Source organism: Pogonomyrmex barbatus, unplaced genomic scaffold, assembly GCF_055798465.1.
Source record: "Pogonomyrmex barbatus isolate J1 unplaced genomic scaffold, ASM5579846v1 scaffold21, whole genome shotgun sequence".
NCBI classification, from domain to species: domain Eukaryota; kingdom Metazoa; phylum Arthropoda; class Insecta; order Hymenoptera; family Formicidae; genus Pogonomyrmex; species Pogonomyrmex barbatus.
Genome location: NW_028297118.1, coordinates 2,343,162 through 2,363,869, shown reverse-complemented (window position 1 = coordinate 2,363,869; position 20,708 = coordinate 2,343,162). Strand labels below are relative to the sequence as shown.

The following is a 20,708-nucleotide window of genomic DNA, read 5'->3' as shown; positions in this document are numbered from 1 at the left end:
CGAGACGAGCAGTTCAGCATTCTCTTCAATACTCGATACGTTCGATCTGTTCGAAATTATGATAAATGATACACACGTAATACAGTAATAACGCGAATAATACGTAGAAAAAAATTGCAGCGTCCAAAACGTTCATAAGAAATGAACGATATTACAGTATGTATGTATAGCTGCGCGGACAAAACAAGCGGCTACCATTTTGCGCAATTGCTCTCTCGCTCACATATGCATGGCTTGCGTATGCATGGAATTTTTCAATGAGCTCGTCTCGAGCCGCTGACCGGAGAGCCATGGGTCGAGGATAGGCCATTATTTGTATCGTAAAGCTGTATTCCGCTATATTCGGGTTTATTTCATTCATTAGCGATATCGCGCTTTCGTCTGAAACGAAGCTTTCGCTGTAATTTCCGATGCGGCCCCGCATCGCAGTTGGTTCGGAGCAAGAATTTCCTGTTATAAGCGCGTCGCGCGTTTGCGCGACCCCGATAACTAGATGCGCTTTTGATGTCAAAGAAATAATAGTCCATTATGATTACAATTGGCGAGTTGACTGCGCCATCAGATCGCGACGTAAACGTGCCACAGTCGAATGTTATAAGCTAAGGTAATGCTCGGTGACACCCCGATACGTTCAATGAAATAGCGATGAAATAGCGGTGTGTCGATCATTGTGTCGTGCTTTATGCTAATGCTTTTGTCGAGTTAACTCTGATTAGTTCAAAAATTAGAAATTAGAAAAGAGAGATTAGAAAAAAGTTGAAGTTCAATTACTCAAATTAAGTTTTGCGGCTCTAATCACATTAAATGACTCACTTAATTAGATCTTAAATGAGATAATTAAATTAAATTAAATTAAAACGTCTAATTCTAATTATATTTCGATAGAGTTTTGTTAAATATAAATATTTTGTGTAATAAATATTTCAAATTTAAGTAAAATAAATAAAATCAAAAGAGATAAAGAAGACTATCCTTTGCGCATAATTTTTTTCGTTTTGCATTCCATCGTTTACATCAATTCGTGTTTCGAGAAAATCGTACGTCTGTGTGCTTCCAGCTATGATTACCGCAGATTTTTAGGCGCGTATTACCATTAATTGGAGAATATAATTCATGCTTGGTCACGAGATTATTATAACACACGTATTTTCACTCTCCCGCGAGCAATTATGATTTGTCCGGCCGACCATATCATCCGCCGAAACTACAGTGACAATCATTTGAGATCTACATTGCTGATCGAAACGAACTAACGTAACGCTGCGTTAACGATCAGATGCGTTGAACGACAGTAATGTAACGGAGCGATAAATCATTTCGTGCTACAACGACAATAATTTTTGTTCCATCGTTATACCTGAGGCAATTGCCAATTGCGCGCACAATGACGTCAGCTTGTGCGTTCATTGCATAGAATAATTGGCAAAATTTGCATCTATTTTGCAAATATGTATTTTTTTCTGATAAACTTGAAAATAATTTTCAATAATTAGCAACGATTTTTTTATACTTTATTTACATAACCTATAATTGTTGTATACATTTTTTAAAAAAAAGCAAATTTGTTTTTTCTTATTTCTAATAATTTAATGTATTTCAATCCCGTTATTATACATATATTACATTTAATATAATGCTTCACAAGTTATTTAAAATCCCTTTTTAATATCGAGTTGAGTATAAAGTGCTGACTTGTGCTAAGCTAGCACAATTTAGATATGCATCATTATGTTCCTTGGAATTTCTACAAACCGGAATGACAATCACAAAACCCGTTAAGGATTGTGCTCAAGAGTAGAAGTACCTTTAATATCACTGACAAAACCGACGATCCTGCTGACTTATGCTATTAGCACAACTCAGATATATGCAATCACACGCCTTAATCGATAACTGATAACAAGAATAAACATTATTTGTATACTGTGTATACATTATTTTTATATTATCCAGAGTTTCTTTATTATTATGACTTGTATTGTTATTAGTTTTTAGAGATAACACTTTAGCACAATATAATCTAGAACGATTGAGAAAATATAAAAAAAAATCATAAAATGAGAAGCTGACCTAAAATATTTTCTTTTAATTTTTTTTTTTTTTTTTTTATATTTTTTATATCACACTTTTAATATTCGAGTAAAATATAGTACAAATCCAGTCTAATTTGGCACAACTCTCAAAATAAGTTAATTCTGAGAGTGAAACTAACTCTTAACAAGCTGTTCACGCGCGCAAAACAATGTGGAATGTCCGAATGTATTCCTTTTCTACTTGTTTGCGTGCACCATTCCCGTTTCCCAAGTCCATCATCCGCATTTTCTCACTGACTGGAATATATAACGTAGTACTCAGCAAAATCTTTACGTAGTCTCGGAATTGAGAGAACTGAGCAGGAAAACGCGCCACTCGAGAGATAATGGGTGGCTTCGTGACTTTTTAAAGTATCATCTCGAAGTAATAGATGAGAAGATTCCTGCCTGAATTTATAGTCGCGTTCGCGAAGTTCAAAGTTCTCGCGAAGGGATTTTCTCGGATCATAAGTTCTTGAAATATATGCGTGTAATAGAAAAACGCGATTGAAGATCTTTACGAGAACTGGCAGTCGGACGGACGGAGCTGGTAGCAGAGTTTTAATCCCATCTTGCCTCTATGCGGAATCTTGTGCTAGAAGTTGAACCGAGAGATGATCACAGAATGAATATATGCCAGACGATGCCAGAGACATATCTATCGTATATATTTCTCCGCATTTTGTTTCTATTACGTTTAACATGCTAAAATCATTACGGAGCTAACATGCAAAAATTGATAAATGATGATTTTTAGAAAATGAAGATTATTCTAAACTTATATCGTGGATCAAATTACAACGCGGAAATATTTTGTTCGGGAAAAAGATGCTTCAAAATGTTCCATAAGAAATAATAGTATTCTTTTCATACACACTTTTGTAATTGACACAATATTACATATAAATATGAACGTATTGCAGATTATTTCCTTAGTTTTAACTCGAAAGCGATATGAAAAGTGCAAAAGAATAATTGCGTGCGGTGACGTTTGCAGTGACGTGCTTATGAAACATGAAACATGGCTAGGCATGATCTTTAAATGTTGAATATATTGTTTAAAAATATAAATGTTATTGCTAGTCTGTGGATGAAAAAGTATCCCTTTATCTTATTATTTCTTAATTTTTAGCAATACTTTTTTATTTATTATTTGTAATTTTTGTCATTAAACATCTTGTCAACGAAACACACACACACACACACACACACACACACACACACACACACACACACACACACACACACACACACACACACACAAATATATTTAATTAAAATTTTTGTTAAGATAAATTTAGGAATCAATGGAAAATAAAATAAAATTACAATGTCAATTGAAATTGTATAAAGTCGCTACAAAAAATATATTACTTTTGCTCAAATAGAGAGAATCAATTCCGATTCATAAAAAAATATATCGTGTTTGTAAAAAAAAAAAAAAAGTTTACCTATTTTCAGAAGAGCAAAAGAAATTAATAAGTATTTAATAATAACAAACATTGCTTTTCAATGATGAATTATAGAATATAGCCGTTGCGGAGCAGTCAGATTGTCGACGTCATCCGCCGTAGAGATTGCAGATCGCTGATATATAAATATAAAAAAAAAAAGGGGGGAGAGGAAGAAAAGAGGGAAGCTACAAGCCGATTCTCAAGCACCGCGTGCGCCTCTCGAAGCTACTTCAGCGTCGACTCCCGACTCACGTATTCGACTCCTCTTATCGCGAGAGCAGCCGCATGCGACCCCCTTCACGCTTCGATGCGCGATAAAACCGTGCCGCACCTCGCGTCTCGGGATGGTAAAGGCCGTCCCGATTTCACGTGCCGTTTAGCGCACTTTAATTCCATTAAAAGGACATAACGGCGGAGATCGCGCATAATTTCTTGCTAGCTGGAATAAGAGGAATCGACTTGAGAGAGAGAGAAAGAGAGAGAGAGGGGGGGAAGGAGGGGGAGGAGAAAGAGACGGTGAGGAAAGGTAACCGTGTGTTATCATATTTCCGGTCCTCATTGCCGACGGATATGAATTCACAAGAACGAACGACTATAACGGATAATAATGGATCTTCGCGGCTCTCGTATTTCCACGGGCGTTTTCAACGCATCCGAGAAATTTAAATAATGCCCATTCCTCCCCACCGCACCGCACAACCGGTATCGCCGGTTTTGTTTTACGAGCGGAAAGAGACGAGATATCTCGTCGCGTGATTCCATGGGCCCCCCCCCCCCGCTTCTATGTTAAAGTTAAGACATCGCGAGATAAGACTTAACGCGAGGGATTATTACAAGCGACACGGGCGATTTTCTTGAGTACGCCTATCCCTAGTTATTTGTCCATTACTCCGGTGATACGATACGTTTTTATCTTAGTAAGAAATGTAGCTTGTCTTACTAATCTTGCTATTACGATTAATTATATTACTACATCGGGTCATTATATATAATTTTCCAATTAAACTAACAATTAAGAGAAAAAAATCTGCATTTTGTGAATGCAGCTTTGTAAAAAAAAATTAAGTGTTGCAAAAAATAAATATTATATTAGAAGATAAGGTAGTATTGAAAATTTTAATTAAAAATTTAGTAATAATAATAATAATAATAATAGAAATGATAGAGATAACATCAAATGGAATATCTTTCAACGATGTTTCAGGCCTTACTTCTAATAAATTTTCTAGATCCATTAAGGAACGGATGACAACAACATGAATTTGAAAAACAGTGAACGTAGGCTCATTTACTAGCGAGTACTTTACTAATAAGTATTGACTTTGTCGTTGCGTCGCGTGCGAAGGCGACGGCAGACGGCGATGACAATCGGGGTGACATTTTACAAGCACGTAAGGGGTTTTAACGAGCCGGCAGTTGACCTGTCTGAGGGTATAAAGACACGTGGTCTGTGAACAAATTACGGGCGCGGTATAAACCGCGCGCGGCCGAAACTTCCCCGGAACTTCTCGTCACGGCGTACGTGACGAATCTGACGTCACTTTGTGCAAGTGCACATGACGTGCTCGGGGCATGTAGGAGGGTAGAAAGATGGTAACGAAAGGCCCGGTAATTCGGGAACAGTTTGCGGCGATAAGAGAGAAAGGAGGGGGTAATGAGTGGCCGCGTACGCGTGACGTTGTAGTACAAGATAAATCAGTAATTAAAAAGAAAATAAAGACAAATGTGAAAACTTTTAAATGTCATGGCTTTAGAAAAGAATGTTTTGTATATTGAACCAACAAACTCGGTTAGATAGTTATTGATCTAAGAAGGATATATATAAAACAATATAAATCTATCGTTATAGAAAACATCTTTTTGAAATAGCTTGTGCCTAATAAATTCTATCTTTCTCTTTCCCAGAAAGATACTTGATACGTAATAATTATATTCCCATTTCCCAAGAGGCTCGAAATAAAAATAATTTTGCGATAAAGGGGCCATCTCGTTACTCGCACGTGTGGCTCGCACGCAGCTTAACGATCGTGATTTATCGAGAGAGAGAGAGAGACAGAGAGAGAGAGCAGGAATCGAGTGACGAATCTGACATTATGCCACGACATTATGCGGCAACGGCATGGAAGTGGATAATTTGGCCGCATTTTGCGGCGACCAAGGGGTGGTTAACGATTACGACGGGAGGACGGGCAGTTGAGGCGGGCAGTTGGGGGAGGAGGGGAGGAGGGCTGTTGAACGTGTAGAACGAGCCACCCGCCACCCTAGGTAACGATAGCTCGCGTTAACGACCACCAAGAGCTAGCTTGCAGCTTGGAAATCGGACGAGAAAGCCATGCACAGGACAACACGTGAGAGAAGATGAGACGGGATGAGGCGAGACGAGACGAGACGAGACGAGACGAGACGAGACGAGACGAGACTGCCGGTAGGCCGACAGCCCTAATTGCTGGCCGGGGATTTACAGGGGGATAGGTGCCAGGAATATAAATATCCTTGCAGGATAAGCTCGCCACCAGGAATTTCCACTTGTAGCCGCAGCTAGCCAACCGGCCAGTCGGCCTCTCTCGCCCTCGCCCTCGCCAACCGCCGTTCTTCTTCGTCAAGCTTCGTAATCCCACCCAGGGATTTTCTAACGTACCATGAATTCCCGCGGCACGTTCCGCTCGAACGTACTGCGACCGTTTGCGACACGACGAGTCCGAGCCGCAAAATTAAAAAGGATTCGTCTTTGTCGAGCGCACGCGGAACGTGTCGATTCGGCCATACGCCGACGACGCGTAACCGCCACGCATTCACCGATTAGGCCAATTCGCTTATATAGGGCGTGCCTTCACTAGACTACGCGTTAGATGCGACTACGTTGCCTAACCTATTTCGTAGCAAGAGCTATTTCAGGAAGAAATGCGAAATACAATTTTTCCTCGTTTAATTTAGTTGATTGACAAAAAAAAAAAAAAAAAAAAAAAAAAAAATAGCGCGAAGTAGCATGAAATTTTTTTGTAATTTTCTAATATTCCATTGTAGATGGAAATAAACGAGCGTGAAAGTGATTAGAAGATTTTACAAGAGAGATATAATTCTAACGGGGGAGGCATAATCGCACGTCACGGAACAAAAATAACGAATTCCAATTAGATTTTACTTCCAGCCACTTTGACACATTCTGTTTATCACGTACACGGCGTGCAGGACAAATAAATATCGGTGTCGCGCGATAAATTCTGAAAAAACGTGCACTTTTACATCGCGCAATTGTTTCGAATACAATTGGACACAAAAACATCTCGTGGCGCGTTTTAAACATGTCGTGCAAAGCACGGAGTTTTATACATCCACTGGACTCGCGCATCGGCCACATCGGTATGGGGATGTAATTTTTGCGGGACACGAGCGCATTAAGCACCGTTGAGAATAATCTACGGCACGCAATCGCCAACGGGCCAATGAAAGTCACTGGCAGATCTAGAACGTTGTTCTTATCATTGTTTTGCGCAGCTGATGAACGTCGCCGCTTTTCTTTTTTAACACTAGATAAGTAATTGATTCGATTAAAAATAATTAATTTCGCATCAAATTCACTTCTCTAATGGAAAATTGGAAACCTATTTTATATATATATATATATATGTGTATGTTTAATAAAAGTATCTATTCAAAATATAATTGACATCTGTTTTGTAAACTGCGTTTTAGAAAAAGATTCAAAAAAACTTTCACATCAGTGATGATAATAAATTCTACAAGGTCTTATTATTAGTAGAGAAGCTTTAATTAATTATTTTTATTCACATAAACACAAATATAAATTATTTTTGAGATAAGTGATTGACAGGAGGTAAGTTCAATAAAGGAAAATTATTAGATATCTATATAAGATTTATCGAGTAATACTTTCTACGATTTGTTCTTTGAAATTTATCTTGGCTCATTACATCGACTGTATTAAATTATTTTCATTTATATAAATATTATTATACTTAATTGTATTTTTAAACGATTTATATTTACAATTCCATATACTTTTTTAAATATATCTTTTATTATACTTTTGCTTATATTGTTTGTTTTATAAACACACCACTTCCAGGTTATATGATCGGACGATGTATTTATGTTCTATGAAGCTGACGTTTAAAATGGCCTCTTACGATGTTAGAAATGGGCAAATAGCTGTACATAGCGGGATGCACATGTGAGAATGTAAGAAAATATCCCGTGGGACGAGTTTTACGTGCGCACACCTCGTATATCGGTCACATTAATGTCATATAATTTTACGGTCCAATTTTACGGTACAATTTGTACGTGGACCTTTACCAATCGTGCTGCATTTTGATAAAAATTGAAACAAAATTGGCAAGCTCGTGGCAACGAGCTTCGAATCATGCTCTGCCAAAATGCTGAGCAGATTGATAGCAAAAAAAAAAAAAAAAAAAAAATACAGTTTAAGAGATGGAATAATTCTATTACACGATTTATTAGAATTTATCGCGCGACATTGAAATTTACTTGTTGTGTATACTGTGTACAATAAACAAAATGTCAAAATAGGCTAGAAATAAAATCTAATTGAAATTTATTATTATTTTTCGAACGCGTGGTTCGAAAGTATTTAGTTTTTAACATTTTTTATTTTATACTCGCAATGTTCTTTTGTGTACAACGATTCAAAGACGTTATTTTTAATAGAACACGTTACTCCACTTAATGGAATTACGTTGCTAAGCGTTTCGTGAAATAACAGCAAATGCTATATTTTCAAAGAAAGCATTTTCCAAGATTAAAAAAAAAAAAAAAAAAGCATATAAATATACAGCAGAGATATCTTTTAAATAAAATTAATACAATATATTTCCTTCTGAATTTCATACTGATACTTTTAATAAAGACATTCGCAAGCTATTATAGATTCATAAGTCAATGAATTGTACGACCGCACGACCGCTTAAGAAGTTAATTCTTGCAAATCGATAACGCTGTGATTTTTATTGTCCGAGATGTTGGGTCGTTCTAAATTAATCGTTAAGGCATCCGACCGAAGAACCTCGCTAATTGAAAATGTCGTTATATCGTAATCTCGTCTTACGACGAGCAAAGAATCATTTTACCGGATATTTCATCCGGTAGGAGAACAAGGTTTACGACGCTACGCGATAAGAGGCGAAAGATACGAATTAATTACTTCGATGTCCTCTCGAGCAACTGGAGGTTCAAATTCCCTCAGGACAGTAGTTTATCTTGATTACCTTTAGTCCTTTAGACCTTAGTCTCCGGGATTAAGAGGGATGATTGAGTAGTCCGCAAGGGCCACGTCTGGCCTGGGCTTCTGGTGTTATATGAAAACAGCCTGTCACAAATGATTTGTTCTTATTGCATCGAAGTAGCAAAATTAAAAAGTATGAAACTCGTGTTTTTGAACGACACCATCCGCTTCTTTGCTTAAATTTATGTAATCGTCAAAAGAAGGAAAGAGAAAAAATATCATCTTCACATTATTCCAAACTAAGTCTAGAATAATTTCAACATGTATTCGTATATTATGCTTTCACGTTACACAAATAATTGTGATTGAGGAAGAGATTGTGTACTGTGTGTTTATGTAATGACTGCGAAATGGGAATATCTTGTAACAGGCGCCGCGATCTTACCGCGTTGACGCCATGTTAACTCCACATCCACGACGCCAACAAACTGAAACCCTCTAACTATCGACTTCCTGTCCGGTGACCAATCATCGAGTCCGCTTACAGCCACCAAACGTAGCGTCACGTTAAAGGACTTCCAGAGAACCTACTTTGGCATCCTTTAAAGGATTATCTTCGTCACCGTGTTCAAAGCCATCTTCAGAAACCATTCAACCACCATTCAAGTCAACCGATATTTGATGAACGTATGTTCGTTACTAAAGTGCAAAAGCTCAAAGAACCGTCCTCCTCGCGGAAACGTCAAAGTTTTTGTTGCATTCAGCGAATCGCTTTGAGAAAGCTGCGCGTCGATTAATAACGATTTATCGCGATGAACCATCGTGCCTCGAATACATCGGAATTATTAAAAGCTTTTCATGCGTGTGAGCGCGCGCGCGCGCGCGCGCGCGTGTGTGTGTGTGTGTGTGTGTCATTCTGTGGCGTCGAGTGCTTTCGCAAATGATTAATTATTTCTGTGTGATGCGAAGAAGTTTTACTTAGACGCGTGATAATGGAAGCGACGAAAGCTTTTGTTCGCGTGATAATGACGAAAAAGTTTAATCTTTGTAGCACAGATGTAAAAAAAAAAAAAAGAGACACTTCTCGCGAAATAGAATCGACTGAAGAATATCAAACATGGCTAGTAGAAAATAGTCCAGTTGATTTTTAGTTGCGCCTGAAAAGAAGCCTCGGCAAAATTTGCCAAGTAGACTAAATGTGGAATTACATCGACATACAATCTCACACGCGAAAAGTCTGATTTTAATTAAGATTGAACGATCTACGAAAATTTAGTTTCATGAAGGCAGCTAGCTTAATGTTTCGTATTATACTCCATGATGGATGCTACTCGTTAATTTTATAATTTTGCCAGTGGGCGATATGATAAGTGAGATAGAGTCGAATTTACGTTGCGAAAAAAGCGAATAGAATAGAAACTAAGTAGGCAAAGAGAATGCAAGAAGGGATATAAAAAAAAATTATAAGAAAGGAAAAAGAAGAGGGACAAGTAGAATGGAAATTGTAAAAGAAAGAGAGAAGAAAAGAGAGGAGAAATAAATAGGAGAATAAAAGCAGAGAACGAGAAAGAGGGAGAAAAACAGAAAAAAAAAACGTGAAAAAGAAGTCAAAAAAAAAAAAAAAAAAAAAAAAAAGGAAGGATGGAATGCAAGTGAGTAAACGGCAAGAGAAGATGAGTAAGCGAGGTGAGAAAGGTCGGTGGATGATTGGCTACCCGAGCCACCCCCGGTCGCGAAGTACTAATATCAGGGTGGGTGGGATATACTCTTACAAATTGTCTGCCGGCGCGTTGTAGGGGGCCGCGCGCAGAGGGGGATTTGTCTCCATTAAAGGGATTGAGGTTTTGTCGTACTCCACTTCCACACTCTCCTTTGCACTCTCTCTCTCTCTCTCTCTCTCTCTGCCCGACAACGCCCTACTTATATTTCGCGCCTGCTCCTCGTCACGCTCTACCGTTCCTTTTTCCGGCGTTCTCTCATGCTCTACCATACACACTCTGCCTCACCGAGACGGGCATCAGATTGAGAAGACGAATCTTTCACCAGCAACAAGCTTCTTCGCAAGCCCACATCCAGTTAGTAAGCCCGAGTACTTTGCTTTTTGCTTCCCCGAGACGCAACCTAGTCAAACATACTAAATTTCCCCTTAATGGTTAGGTCTTCGTTTTACGGCTTTTTCCTGTGTTTTCTATGAGCATATATCTAATGCTTTAAACGCATCTCAAAGGTAGGCTTACCAAATGCCATGCGTGTCGGAATTAAAATAACTTGCATTAAAAGTGATTAAAGTGAGTAAAGTGTTTTGTGCAAATTATATAATTATGTCTAAATGTGAAAGTAAATAAGAGAAATAATACCGTAATTTCGTAGTTTTTGGCTGAAAATAATTTAAAAGAATTTAATTTTGAAGTAAATTCAAAACACGTGTATAGTTTTCGAGGTTAAAAAAGTAAAGAAAAAAAAAAGATGGCTCTCTTATTAGGTTCTTGCTAAGCGAAAAAAAAAAAGTTCTAAATTTGATCAAGAATCTGTACTTTTGCAGAAAAGATTCTGGAACGTTTTAAGAGGTCACGAGGGACACACTGCGTGGTTCGGGTTGTGTCGAATCGATAAAAAGAGAAAGAAGACTTTGACTCGATATTATTTTATCGGATAGTTTTCGCTCGAGACCGACTGAGGAAAAGAATGGGGCACGTAAGAGCGGCTGATCGAGTTGATCTACTGTTTCCACTGCGGAATCGGGTCAACCCCGGGTTTTCGCGTGGGTATATCACCTTTTTCTTTATTCAAGCGATACCTTTGCTATTCGCGAGAAAAGAGATCTCTAAAAAATATTGAGAGAATAATGTCGTATTACTTGCACGAAAATGAAATAAGCTTATACCTCATAGTAATCCACAAACCAATGAAACGAGATCGAGTAATTATCCAACATCTCGGATGTCTTTTTAAATAATTCCACTTTTATTACTCTCGAAATAGTATCCTCAAAATTCACTCTAGGACGATCACATTTTAACACGAATGAAAATAATCAAAAAATTGTCACTAATTCATAGTCACAATCAGAAAAATACGATTACACGATTGCGGAAAAAAAATGTATTTGCCGCCTTTCTCGAAAAACGTTATTCCGGATTCAGGATAGAGCGAACCAAGCGCTATTCAACGTTTTGTAAGTGCGTTAGATTTTGTCGGGATGTTATCTGTTATCCGTGTGCATGATAGTGTTTGTATTTATATTTGATACATAGATAGGACCATAGTTGACCGGGCGAAAAACGTGTGATAAATCGGTGCAATTTATTATGGCGATCGCTGTTACAAGTGCGCCTCCATAAATTCAGAAGGAGATCTTATTGCCCGGAAGATTCTGATGTACATCATAATGGAAGATAATATTGGGATCCGTTCCAAGCCATTGTATCGGATGGTTCTTCCTGCGTATCGAAAGAAACATAGCATGTGCACGCGGTACAATTTTTATCGGAATATATTTGAATCGGTAAATAAAAAAAAAATAGCTTGTATACACACAACTATTGAATTTTCATAAGTAGAAAAAAATTTCTCCATGAAAAACTGAAAAAAAAAAAACGCCGTGATATATTTTGATTTAGAAAATGATATAATAATGAATGAATAAAATTTTCTCTTAATAAAACTTTTCTTTCTCAAATGGAATATTTTCTCAAATAGTTGTCCGAATAAATACTTTTATATAGCACAAATAAAGTTTTCCATCCAAATTTTTCTTTTCTTGTGAAAAGTAATTTAAACAATATTTTCATAAATTATGCATAATATCATGTTTTTCAAAAGTCGATAAATGCATTATTTTGCCAACATAAATACATAATCTAAGATAAATTTTATATTATATAAAAAAGAGGAGAAAATGAAAATTAATTCTTTTAAAAATATGTTGTAATCTTAAATGTAACAAAGTTTTATAAAAATAACATGTATGTTATACAACTTTAATTATATTTAACAAACAAAAAAAGAAGACTGGCAAAACTGCGGGCACATAATTTCTACATTGAATGATCCTAACGTTGAAACGCAAAAGCATTTCTAATTTGAGAATTATCGATCGAAGTGTTCACGTCATAAAATATTACATCGCACTGTGTGCGATAAAATTGAATGTAACGAAAATGAACTCGAACGAACACGAACTGCCGCCAACGTGACATGGTGCTTCCTTAAATATGCGTAATGGTCGGAACTGTATGGTGTCGTAGCTATAGCCGGATATCCCGAAGTCTCGAAGGTAGTCGACACCTGCCGTGGTTAGATAAGCTTAGTGCAAATTTACCCGACTTACTTTCAGAATCAGCCGAAATACGGTTACATTGCTCTTCACCCTGCGCCTCTCTCTTTCTCTCTTCTCTCCTCTGTCTGCCCTCGCAGGAACGCTCAAATATTTGCGCAATCGATGGCAGTTTTGCCGCGCCGTAATGGCAAGAGAAGCGAGAAGTACTCTATATTCGAGAACAAAGGGGTGCGAGAAGGGGTGCAAGAAAGAAGCGATGAAATAGCGGGAAAAGGAGGGAAGAAGATGAACACAGAAGTTAAGAGCGTAACGAAACTCGGGGAAAACGAGGGAAAGAGAGGAAAAATACAAACGCAAAGCAAGAAGAAATGAGACTTTCGACGAAGATTCAAGAAATTAAACTTTGCAACGCTCCTCGTAATCTTGGCCAACAGCCAGGACTTTTGCCATGCCATGCCATGTTGTATTTATTATCAGACACAAATTCTCATGCATTGAGTAGATATAATGTAACAAAAATATACTACATCTGGTTTTAATTTCTAAATATAAAAATATCGCGTGACTATGCGTATAATAAACATAAAGGTTTGTTTAATAACGTGTCCTTTGTGATTACACGGATAACGAACATCATTCTGTAAATATCATTCTGTTTACATTTTTACATTTATCTTTAAAATGATAAGATGTATAAAGGGTTTATTAAAAAAATTTTACAATCTTTAATAGATAAGAAATTGTTAATTAATGAACACAAATGATGAGAAACGTTTCAGCTAAACTTTTAAGTAAGTGGGTACATTTATTTTTGCATACCGCATAACAATTGAATTAAAATTACACACACAATTAATTTAAAACGATTGCTTTCTTGTGTAAAAATATACGTTTTATTACGTTGTCTGTTAACAATGTCGACGTTTATCAATGAAATTTTGAAACTGCGCTGGGTAGCGGCCAATACCATGAGTTCCACAAGATTATGGGGATCAGGAGCCGTTTAGTCGCAACTCCGACGAGACTTTAACTGGCTTTAGTCAAAGTCGCGTAATTCCCTACGACGAAAACGTAACGAGTTCGCGGCGGGAGGATTCCGGTAGGGGAGAACCACCCTCGTCGTTGGAGGTAACTCGAAAAGTAAAAGTCCCAAATCCTGTACGCAACTTTAAATTAAAGCAGTTCGTTTGGCCCGCCTTTCGTGTTTTTAGCTTCCTGCTAGTTGGCAGTTTTCGCGATTCACAGAAAGGAAAGGGAACGGAAGGGAGAAAAGAACGAGACATTTAAAACGTGTTTAATAGCTTCCGATAGCTCTTTTTCTATAGAACAAACAAAAATAAAATAAGGACAAATGATTTAAGAACAAAGTATTATAAGTGTCGAGATGAAAAATACCTCTCAAATATTCTCTGTAATGGAAAATGGAATCCTGTCTCTGATCAAATAATAAAAAAAAAAAAACGGATTAAAATAGAATTAGGAATTTTTGCGGAAATGATTGATCTTGTGAAAACTGATGAATTTATTCGAATTCCTATAAGAGATTAAGACGGCACTCTATCTCGTAACGTAAGTCGACGTATATATTTGTACATATGATGATGTATATTTAACTGTTAAAAGAGTAGGAGGGAATTTTAGAGATGCAAAGCACGTCGCGAAGATTAATTCGCGCGAGATTTACCAGCCGGTCTTTGTATTTACACGCACTTGCAGCACGGATGGAATCCGTGAGTGGGATCCAGCAGCTCGGAGGGGGGCGAACAAAGGGGGCAGAAGGCGTCATTAAGGCTGAGTGATCGACGAGCGGGCGTCGGAAATACTAAGCAAGTGCCGTTTGCCGAAGCTGGAAGCACGTGCCAGTTCTTGGCGTGGTTAGCAGTTTGCCAATTAATTAGACCTGTTTCCGGTGGTGTCATCAGGTAGGTATCGTCGATCCGCCACCGCAATTAATTTCGACACACCGCGAACTTGTGGGACGAACACACGTGGCACGATGTAAGTGGAAGCAATTGTCAGAAATCTCATTTTTCGCGCGGAAAGTGAATATTGAATTGCACTAGAAAAGGCAAGCTTAGGCTTCTCTAGAAAATTTCAAAATTATCCGTTGTAATTAGTTGACAATAAACATACATAGTAAATTTAACATTAGATGTCAATTTAAATTGTTTATATATTATTATAGATAAAATTACTACAATATTGTCGACTTGATCGAAATCATTTTTCATTTACCACACATGTGCAATTAAACTTGATTTAAATGTATATCATCTCTAAAATAATTTCATATTTGTTGTTAGCTAGATAGAAGATAATTCTTTTTTAACATTTTTATAAGAATTATGTAACATTTTTGCGCTGAAATCTGAAATCTTTATGCATCTGAAGCTTTTTGACTCGTGATATACACGACATACTCAGTTATCAGCTCAATGGTGCCGTTATGGGACTCGAAAAATTTATCTGTCTTTGAAAAGTCCGTTACTCTCTCGTAAAAAAAAAGCCAAGAACTATCTTGAATCTAGCTTGCTCATGTTCGGAACACAAGCTCGCTCGGAAGCAGCTTTGCGATACTTCCGCGCCAGAGTTTCGTTTAAAGTTTCTCCCGTAATCCTGAAGTGCCCGGTGTACGATGACTTCGGTATTCTTCACGATTTTTCGGTAGCTTTTGAAAAAGCGGAAGTTTGAAGAGACAAAGAGACGCGAGAAAATAACCATTACGCGGAAAATAAGGGATTACGACATTCGAATATTATTCGAAATATTTTAAAAACGCGTTTTCCGCAAAAAAAAAAAAAAAAAAAAAAAAAAAAAAATAAAGAGATTTATCTTGCAAAATTCAAGCTTCAACTTTTAAAATTGTGGACGCGAATAAATTACTTTCTATTTCTGCCTACTCCGCGTATCTCATCATTATTAATAAAAAGTATAAATGAAATGACTATTAAAGAATTAAAAAGTAAAGAGACACGTGTGTGTGTGTGTGTGTGTCTGACGTTAAAGCGAGACAAACAACACGCGTGTCAATTTACCAAATGTATTTTGGGAAATCAATTACGGTGAACGAAGTGTGTTAAAGTTACTTGGTACAGGGTACTTCGAGGAAGATATCGATCTTGTCGATCCGTTTCCAGATGCTACATCGTGATTGACAAATAGTGGAGCCGATCTTTCTAGCGGACCCTAGAAAGACAGCTCGACAAAGTTCGGCTTTCTTCGACGTGAAAGAGCAAGGTGACACCGAACACGGCGGGTGGCGCGACTTAACGACGATTAATAGGGCCGCGTGATTAATAGTAGAGCGTACTTCTGTAACGAGCGGCGGGTAGGTCGATTCGCATTTCCGTTTAAGGACAAACAAATTCTCCGGAGCGATTCGCGCGCAGAATGCTATTCCGGGCGTGCCCAGAAGATTTTCGAGCGAGGATGCAAGAGACAAACGCGCCCCTCGCAACGATACCGTACAACATATTTACTCGCATAGAGACGAGAGAGTAACGGGAAGCTTGTCGAAGAGGAATTTCGCAATCGACACAGGGAAACGTTGCGCGCGCGCGCGCGAGAGAGCTCTGTTAATTTAACTAAAACACATTTCCCGACGTCTTTTCGTCGGGCGGAACAACGAAATTCCACGCGGAAAATTGTACGACGGGAGAGACAGCGGGGCTCCTCCTCTTCCTCCCTGTTCGCAAAAGAATCCTATTGCCTTGTCCTCGTCGTTTCCTGTACCGTGTCTCACAAAGTAGCGGAGTATTGAATTCCGCTACTTTGCGACAAGAGGCGGCGCGGTCGGACACTTTTGGGATTCCGATATATCGGCTACGATGGCAATCTCGAAGGTCTTCATTGCGAAACACCGTCTCGCACTTGTTTTAATCGAGTATAAAAGGAATTTGCCGCGGGTTCGCTGTCTCCTATTGACCCACCAAATTGGACATTCCGTGGATTACTACGCTTTAGCGAGTATTGATTTCGAAGTACATGACTTCACCGTTTAAATCCGTTTTCGCACAACAAATCTCATATTTCGAGAGTGGAGGATGGGGTACCCGAATTAATATGATAATACACCTGGATTAATTACATTAATGCACGTGAAGTTACTTTGTCATGAGATTAGCTCTCACCTTAATATGCATATTGCAATAGGAGACCCTCGATAGTCATTATCATCGTAATAAATTACAAATTTAAAGAATAATTTTCAAAAATTAAATACAATATATAAAGTGTTTCAAGTTAATTGATACACAATTAATTATCTATTTCTGTCTGAAGGTAAAGGCATTTTCGGGAAAAATATTTCGAGAAAAAAATTGTACGATTTCGAGAGAGCCACATAATCCTAACATTGATTCATTAGCAAATGAAATTATCGAGAGTCATCATTTTTTTTTAAACGGAATCATATATCTATCGTTATATAATATGATTCCTCTAATTGTTCTGAATATGAGAATTATCAAAATAGTTTATAAGATATTTTATATTTAAAAATAACTAAAAATTTCTTAAACATCAAGAACCTTTTTTTTTCTCCTCGCTGAAATAATCGCGAAGTAAGTAAAAAGCACTTCACTGGACAAAAAGACTACTTTGAAAGAACTTTCGCTGATAATTTTACTTCAAATGTTTATATATTGCAAGCAATATTTAATTCTTGAATGTTCACCACCAGCAAATATATTTATATAATTTATATAATGTAATATATTATATAATGTAATATATTTATATGTACGTTTAACCGAGAAGAAATCTGATTGATTAAAAATCCAGTATAAAAAATACCTTTAGTCACATTACGATATGATTATATTATGTTCTCTATGCTTTCCACATTTGACTTTAATTAAAAATATTTTATCAGATAATAAAGTTTATATTAAAACTGGTTTTGTGGGAAAAAATCTAAAAATTAAATGAGAAATTATAGTATTGTAATTATTAATGGAAGCAACTTGGTCGAAGCAGCTTTTTTTCATGATGTGACATTACGAGTATACCTGTGAATAATTTAAAGTTTAAATTTATTCTGGCGTAAATCAAACATATTCTACAGGTACCCTTTGTTAATTTTTAGTAGAGCTTATGCCAAGCTCGGCTCCGCGGCTTAATTAATATAGAATTTCTGGAAATTTCAACGTTTTATTTCGACCGGCGAGATAAACCGACCCCCGATGCATTGTGGAATTTACTTTCTGTCTCGCTGTTTGGCCAGCGACAGACGAGCAAGCTCACCATGTCGAGTATATTACTTCGGTGTACATTTTACTTGAATAGTATAATTTACACAGATAACGAGTATTATTTACGCGTATGTAAATTCACCGCTTAAAGGTACGGGGCGTATCATTTGCCATTGATAAATTTGAAAGAAAGTGGTAATCGATTTGTTTTATGATAAAATAAAATGGACTGTGATTTAGCTGTGTGTGTGTGTGTGTGTGTGTTTGGAAGACAATGAGGAGATGAGAGCCTAAATATGACGATTGTCGGCTAAAAGTTAATTGGGAAAAACGGTAATTAGTCCATTTTATTGTAAAATTGAAACTTCACGTTGACAGAGATTTCGAATCTAAAATGCGGTGCATTAAACAAACGGCCCGCGGGCGGGACATTAATTCACCATTACGTCATGGTAATCAAGTTAAATTTTCACAATGGGGAACGAATTTCATCCCAGTTGTACCGCGCCTGCCGCCATCAATTTTGCAGGTGCGCATGACGTTTACAATTCACCCACATTAATTATTCCGGAAGTTCTCAGAATCCTAACGTTTCGCGCCTTCCGCCGGCTCGGATAGTGTGCATCGCGCGTACATTTTACATACAGATCTACTTATCCGCTGAAGATTTCTAAAGTCTGCTTCGTCAAGAAAATTCCTTTAAATTACTAAAAGACTGTGACGAAGATAAGATGTATATCTGACAATCTTCGATTATCTTCGATTTGACAGATCGGATTTTTGAAAACTCTTCCATGGAATAATCATCGGATGGAATAATTTCCCGAATGACTGATGAAATAATCTTTCGTATATTTATATAAGAGGTAGAGACTTTTAAGTTTTCTTCCATCTTTTACGTTGTACGTCTAGACATATTATTTAAAAATAAATTGGAGGGAAGGCAATTTCTAAGTTATTAAAAACATAACATTACAATATAATCATTAATCTTTTAATTAAAAAAAAAAAAAAAAAAAACCTTTTTAAATTCCTCATTAATAAAATTGAATCGTTGCAAGCAGCATTACAAAAGTAATAACAGAAAAGTAATAAAACACCAATTTGTTTATGAGGAATGAGACACATCCAATTTTCAAGCAATTTCCACGTAATATCGTAGAGATTGAATCGTATTCGGAATTAATCTCGATTTACGATCGTGTCTCAATTTTTCATCGTTGTACCTTTTTGACGTTGTAAATGCATTCATTTCTCTTGATTCCACCTTTCCTTTCTACAACAATTCGTGTATTCGTTTACACGTTCCATCAACTCCGATGATGCCGAAGATCGTGACAGTTTTAGCATATAATCGCGTAAGCCGATTTTCACGTTGTTTTTATTTTGTCATACAAATATTACACGATTGAGCAATTTGTCAATAAGGAAGAAAAATAATATTGAGTGAGTTTACCTTTTCCTATCGATTCATTCGCGAAAAATCGAGGATAAAAAAAGTAGTGAAGAAGCACTTTGAAAGAGAGAATGAAATACAACGCAATAATTATAAAATTTATCATAATAACAAGATACATAGTTTCTTATAAATGAATAACTATCATATAATATTTTTTATATTTATAAGATATAATTAATTAAATAAATTTGCAACGAAAATATAGAGAGGTATTCTTATACATAAATTTTAACAAGAATATATTGTAATATATATTTTATCATAATTAAACTTGTTTTGTTTAATGAAAACCTGATTTAAATAGCAAAGAGAAGTAAACTTACTTTTTTATCTTTTATCGTATAAAAGTTTACATCACAAAAAAATTATAAAATGTCCCTTATCGTTACGTTACTATTTACAATTGCACAATTTTAACACAAGCAGGTCGTTTGAAGTTTGCGCAACGCAAATTTAAAAAAAGTTACTTCAACTACTTACCTCTATGGCTACCGGTAATTTTATCTCGCAGGATATTTATCTGATGCACTCGACCGTACTCTTCAAACATCGTCCTCAAGTCATTTTCATCCATATCGTGAGGTACCTGTCCCACAAACATCTTTATATTGTCTGGATCCGGTTGCTCCACACTGTTGTTGTTCATTATGCTGCAACGTGAAAAAAAAAAAAAAACCTTTACGTGCTGTGTGCGCAACATACGCGTATCTAGAAACATCTATCTTTATGCTATCCTTAAACATGCCATCCAGAAAGAAACAACACGCCGTTATCAATACGTTAATAGGTCAAAGTCTTCCGCGTGCACTTTATCATTATATTTTGCAGTCACGTGTTTTGTTCCTAATCGCATAGAGATGGTAATATGGATAACACATAAAAAAAAAAAAATACGTGAAAATTTTATATGTGTAAAACAAATTTAGGAAAGGAGATAAAAATATTTATATTAAATGTATTTAGCAATAATATTCAAGACTACTTAGTTACGTTTGTTTGTAAAAATAATGAAGATTTGTTGCAATATGCACAAATTGTAAACGAAGTAG

The 20,708-nt window shown here is 36.7% G+C and overlaps 1 protein-coding gene across 20 annotated transcripts in view; it reads right to left on the bottom strand.

Annotated features, from left to right (window-relative positions):
* The window catches only part of LOC105430125 (CUGBP Elav-like family member 1-A), a 460,379-nt gene that overhangs the window by 132,409 nt on the left and 307,262 nt on the right, over nucleotides 1-20,708 (bottom strand). For all 20 annotated transcript variants that reach the window (XR_016139481.1, XR_016139480.1, XM_089078040.1 and 17 more), the window contains one exon: nucleotides 20,140-20,309. Coding sequence is in view for 18 of the 20 variants with exons in the window: in XM_089078040.1 (XP_088934166.1) it covers nucleotides 20,140-20,309 (170 nt within the window). In the remaining 2 variants the exon portion in view is untranslated. The remainder of the gene's footprint in view (nucleotides 1-20,139; nucleotides 20,310-20,708) is intronic.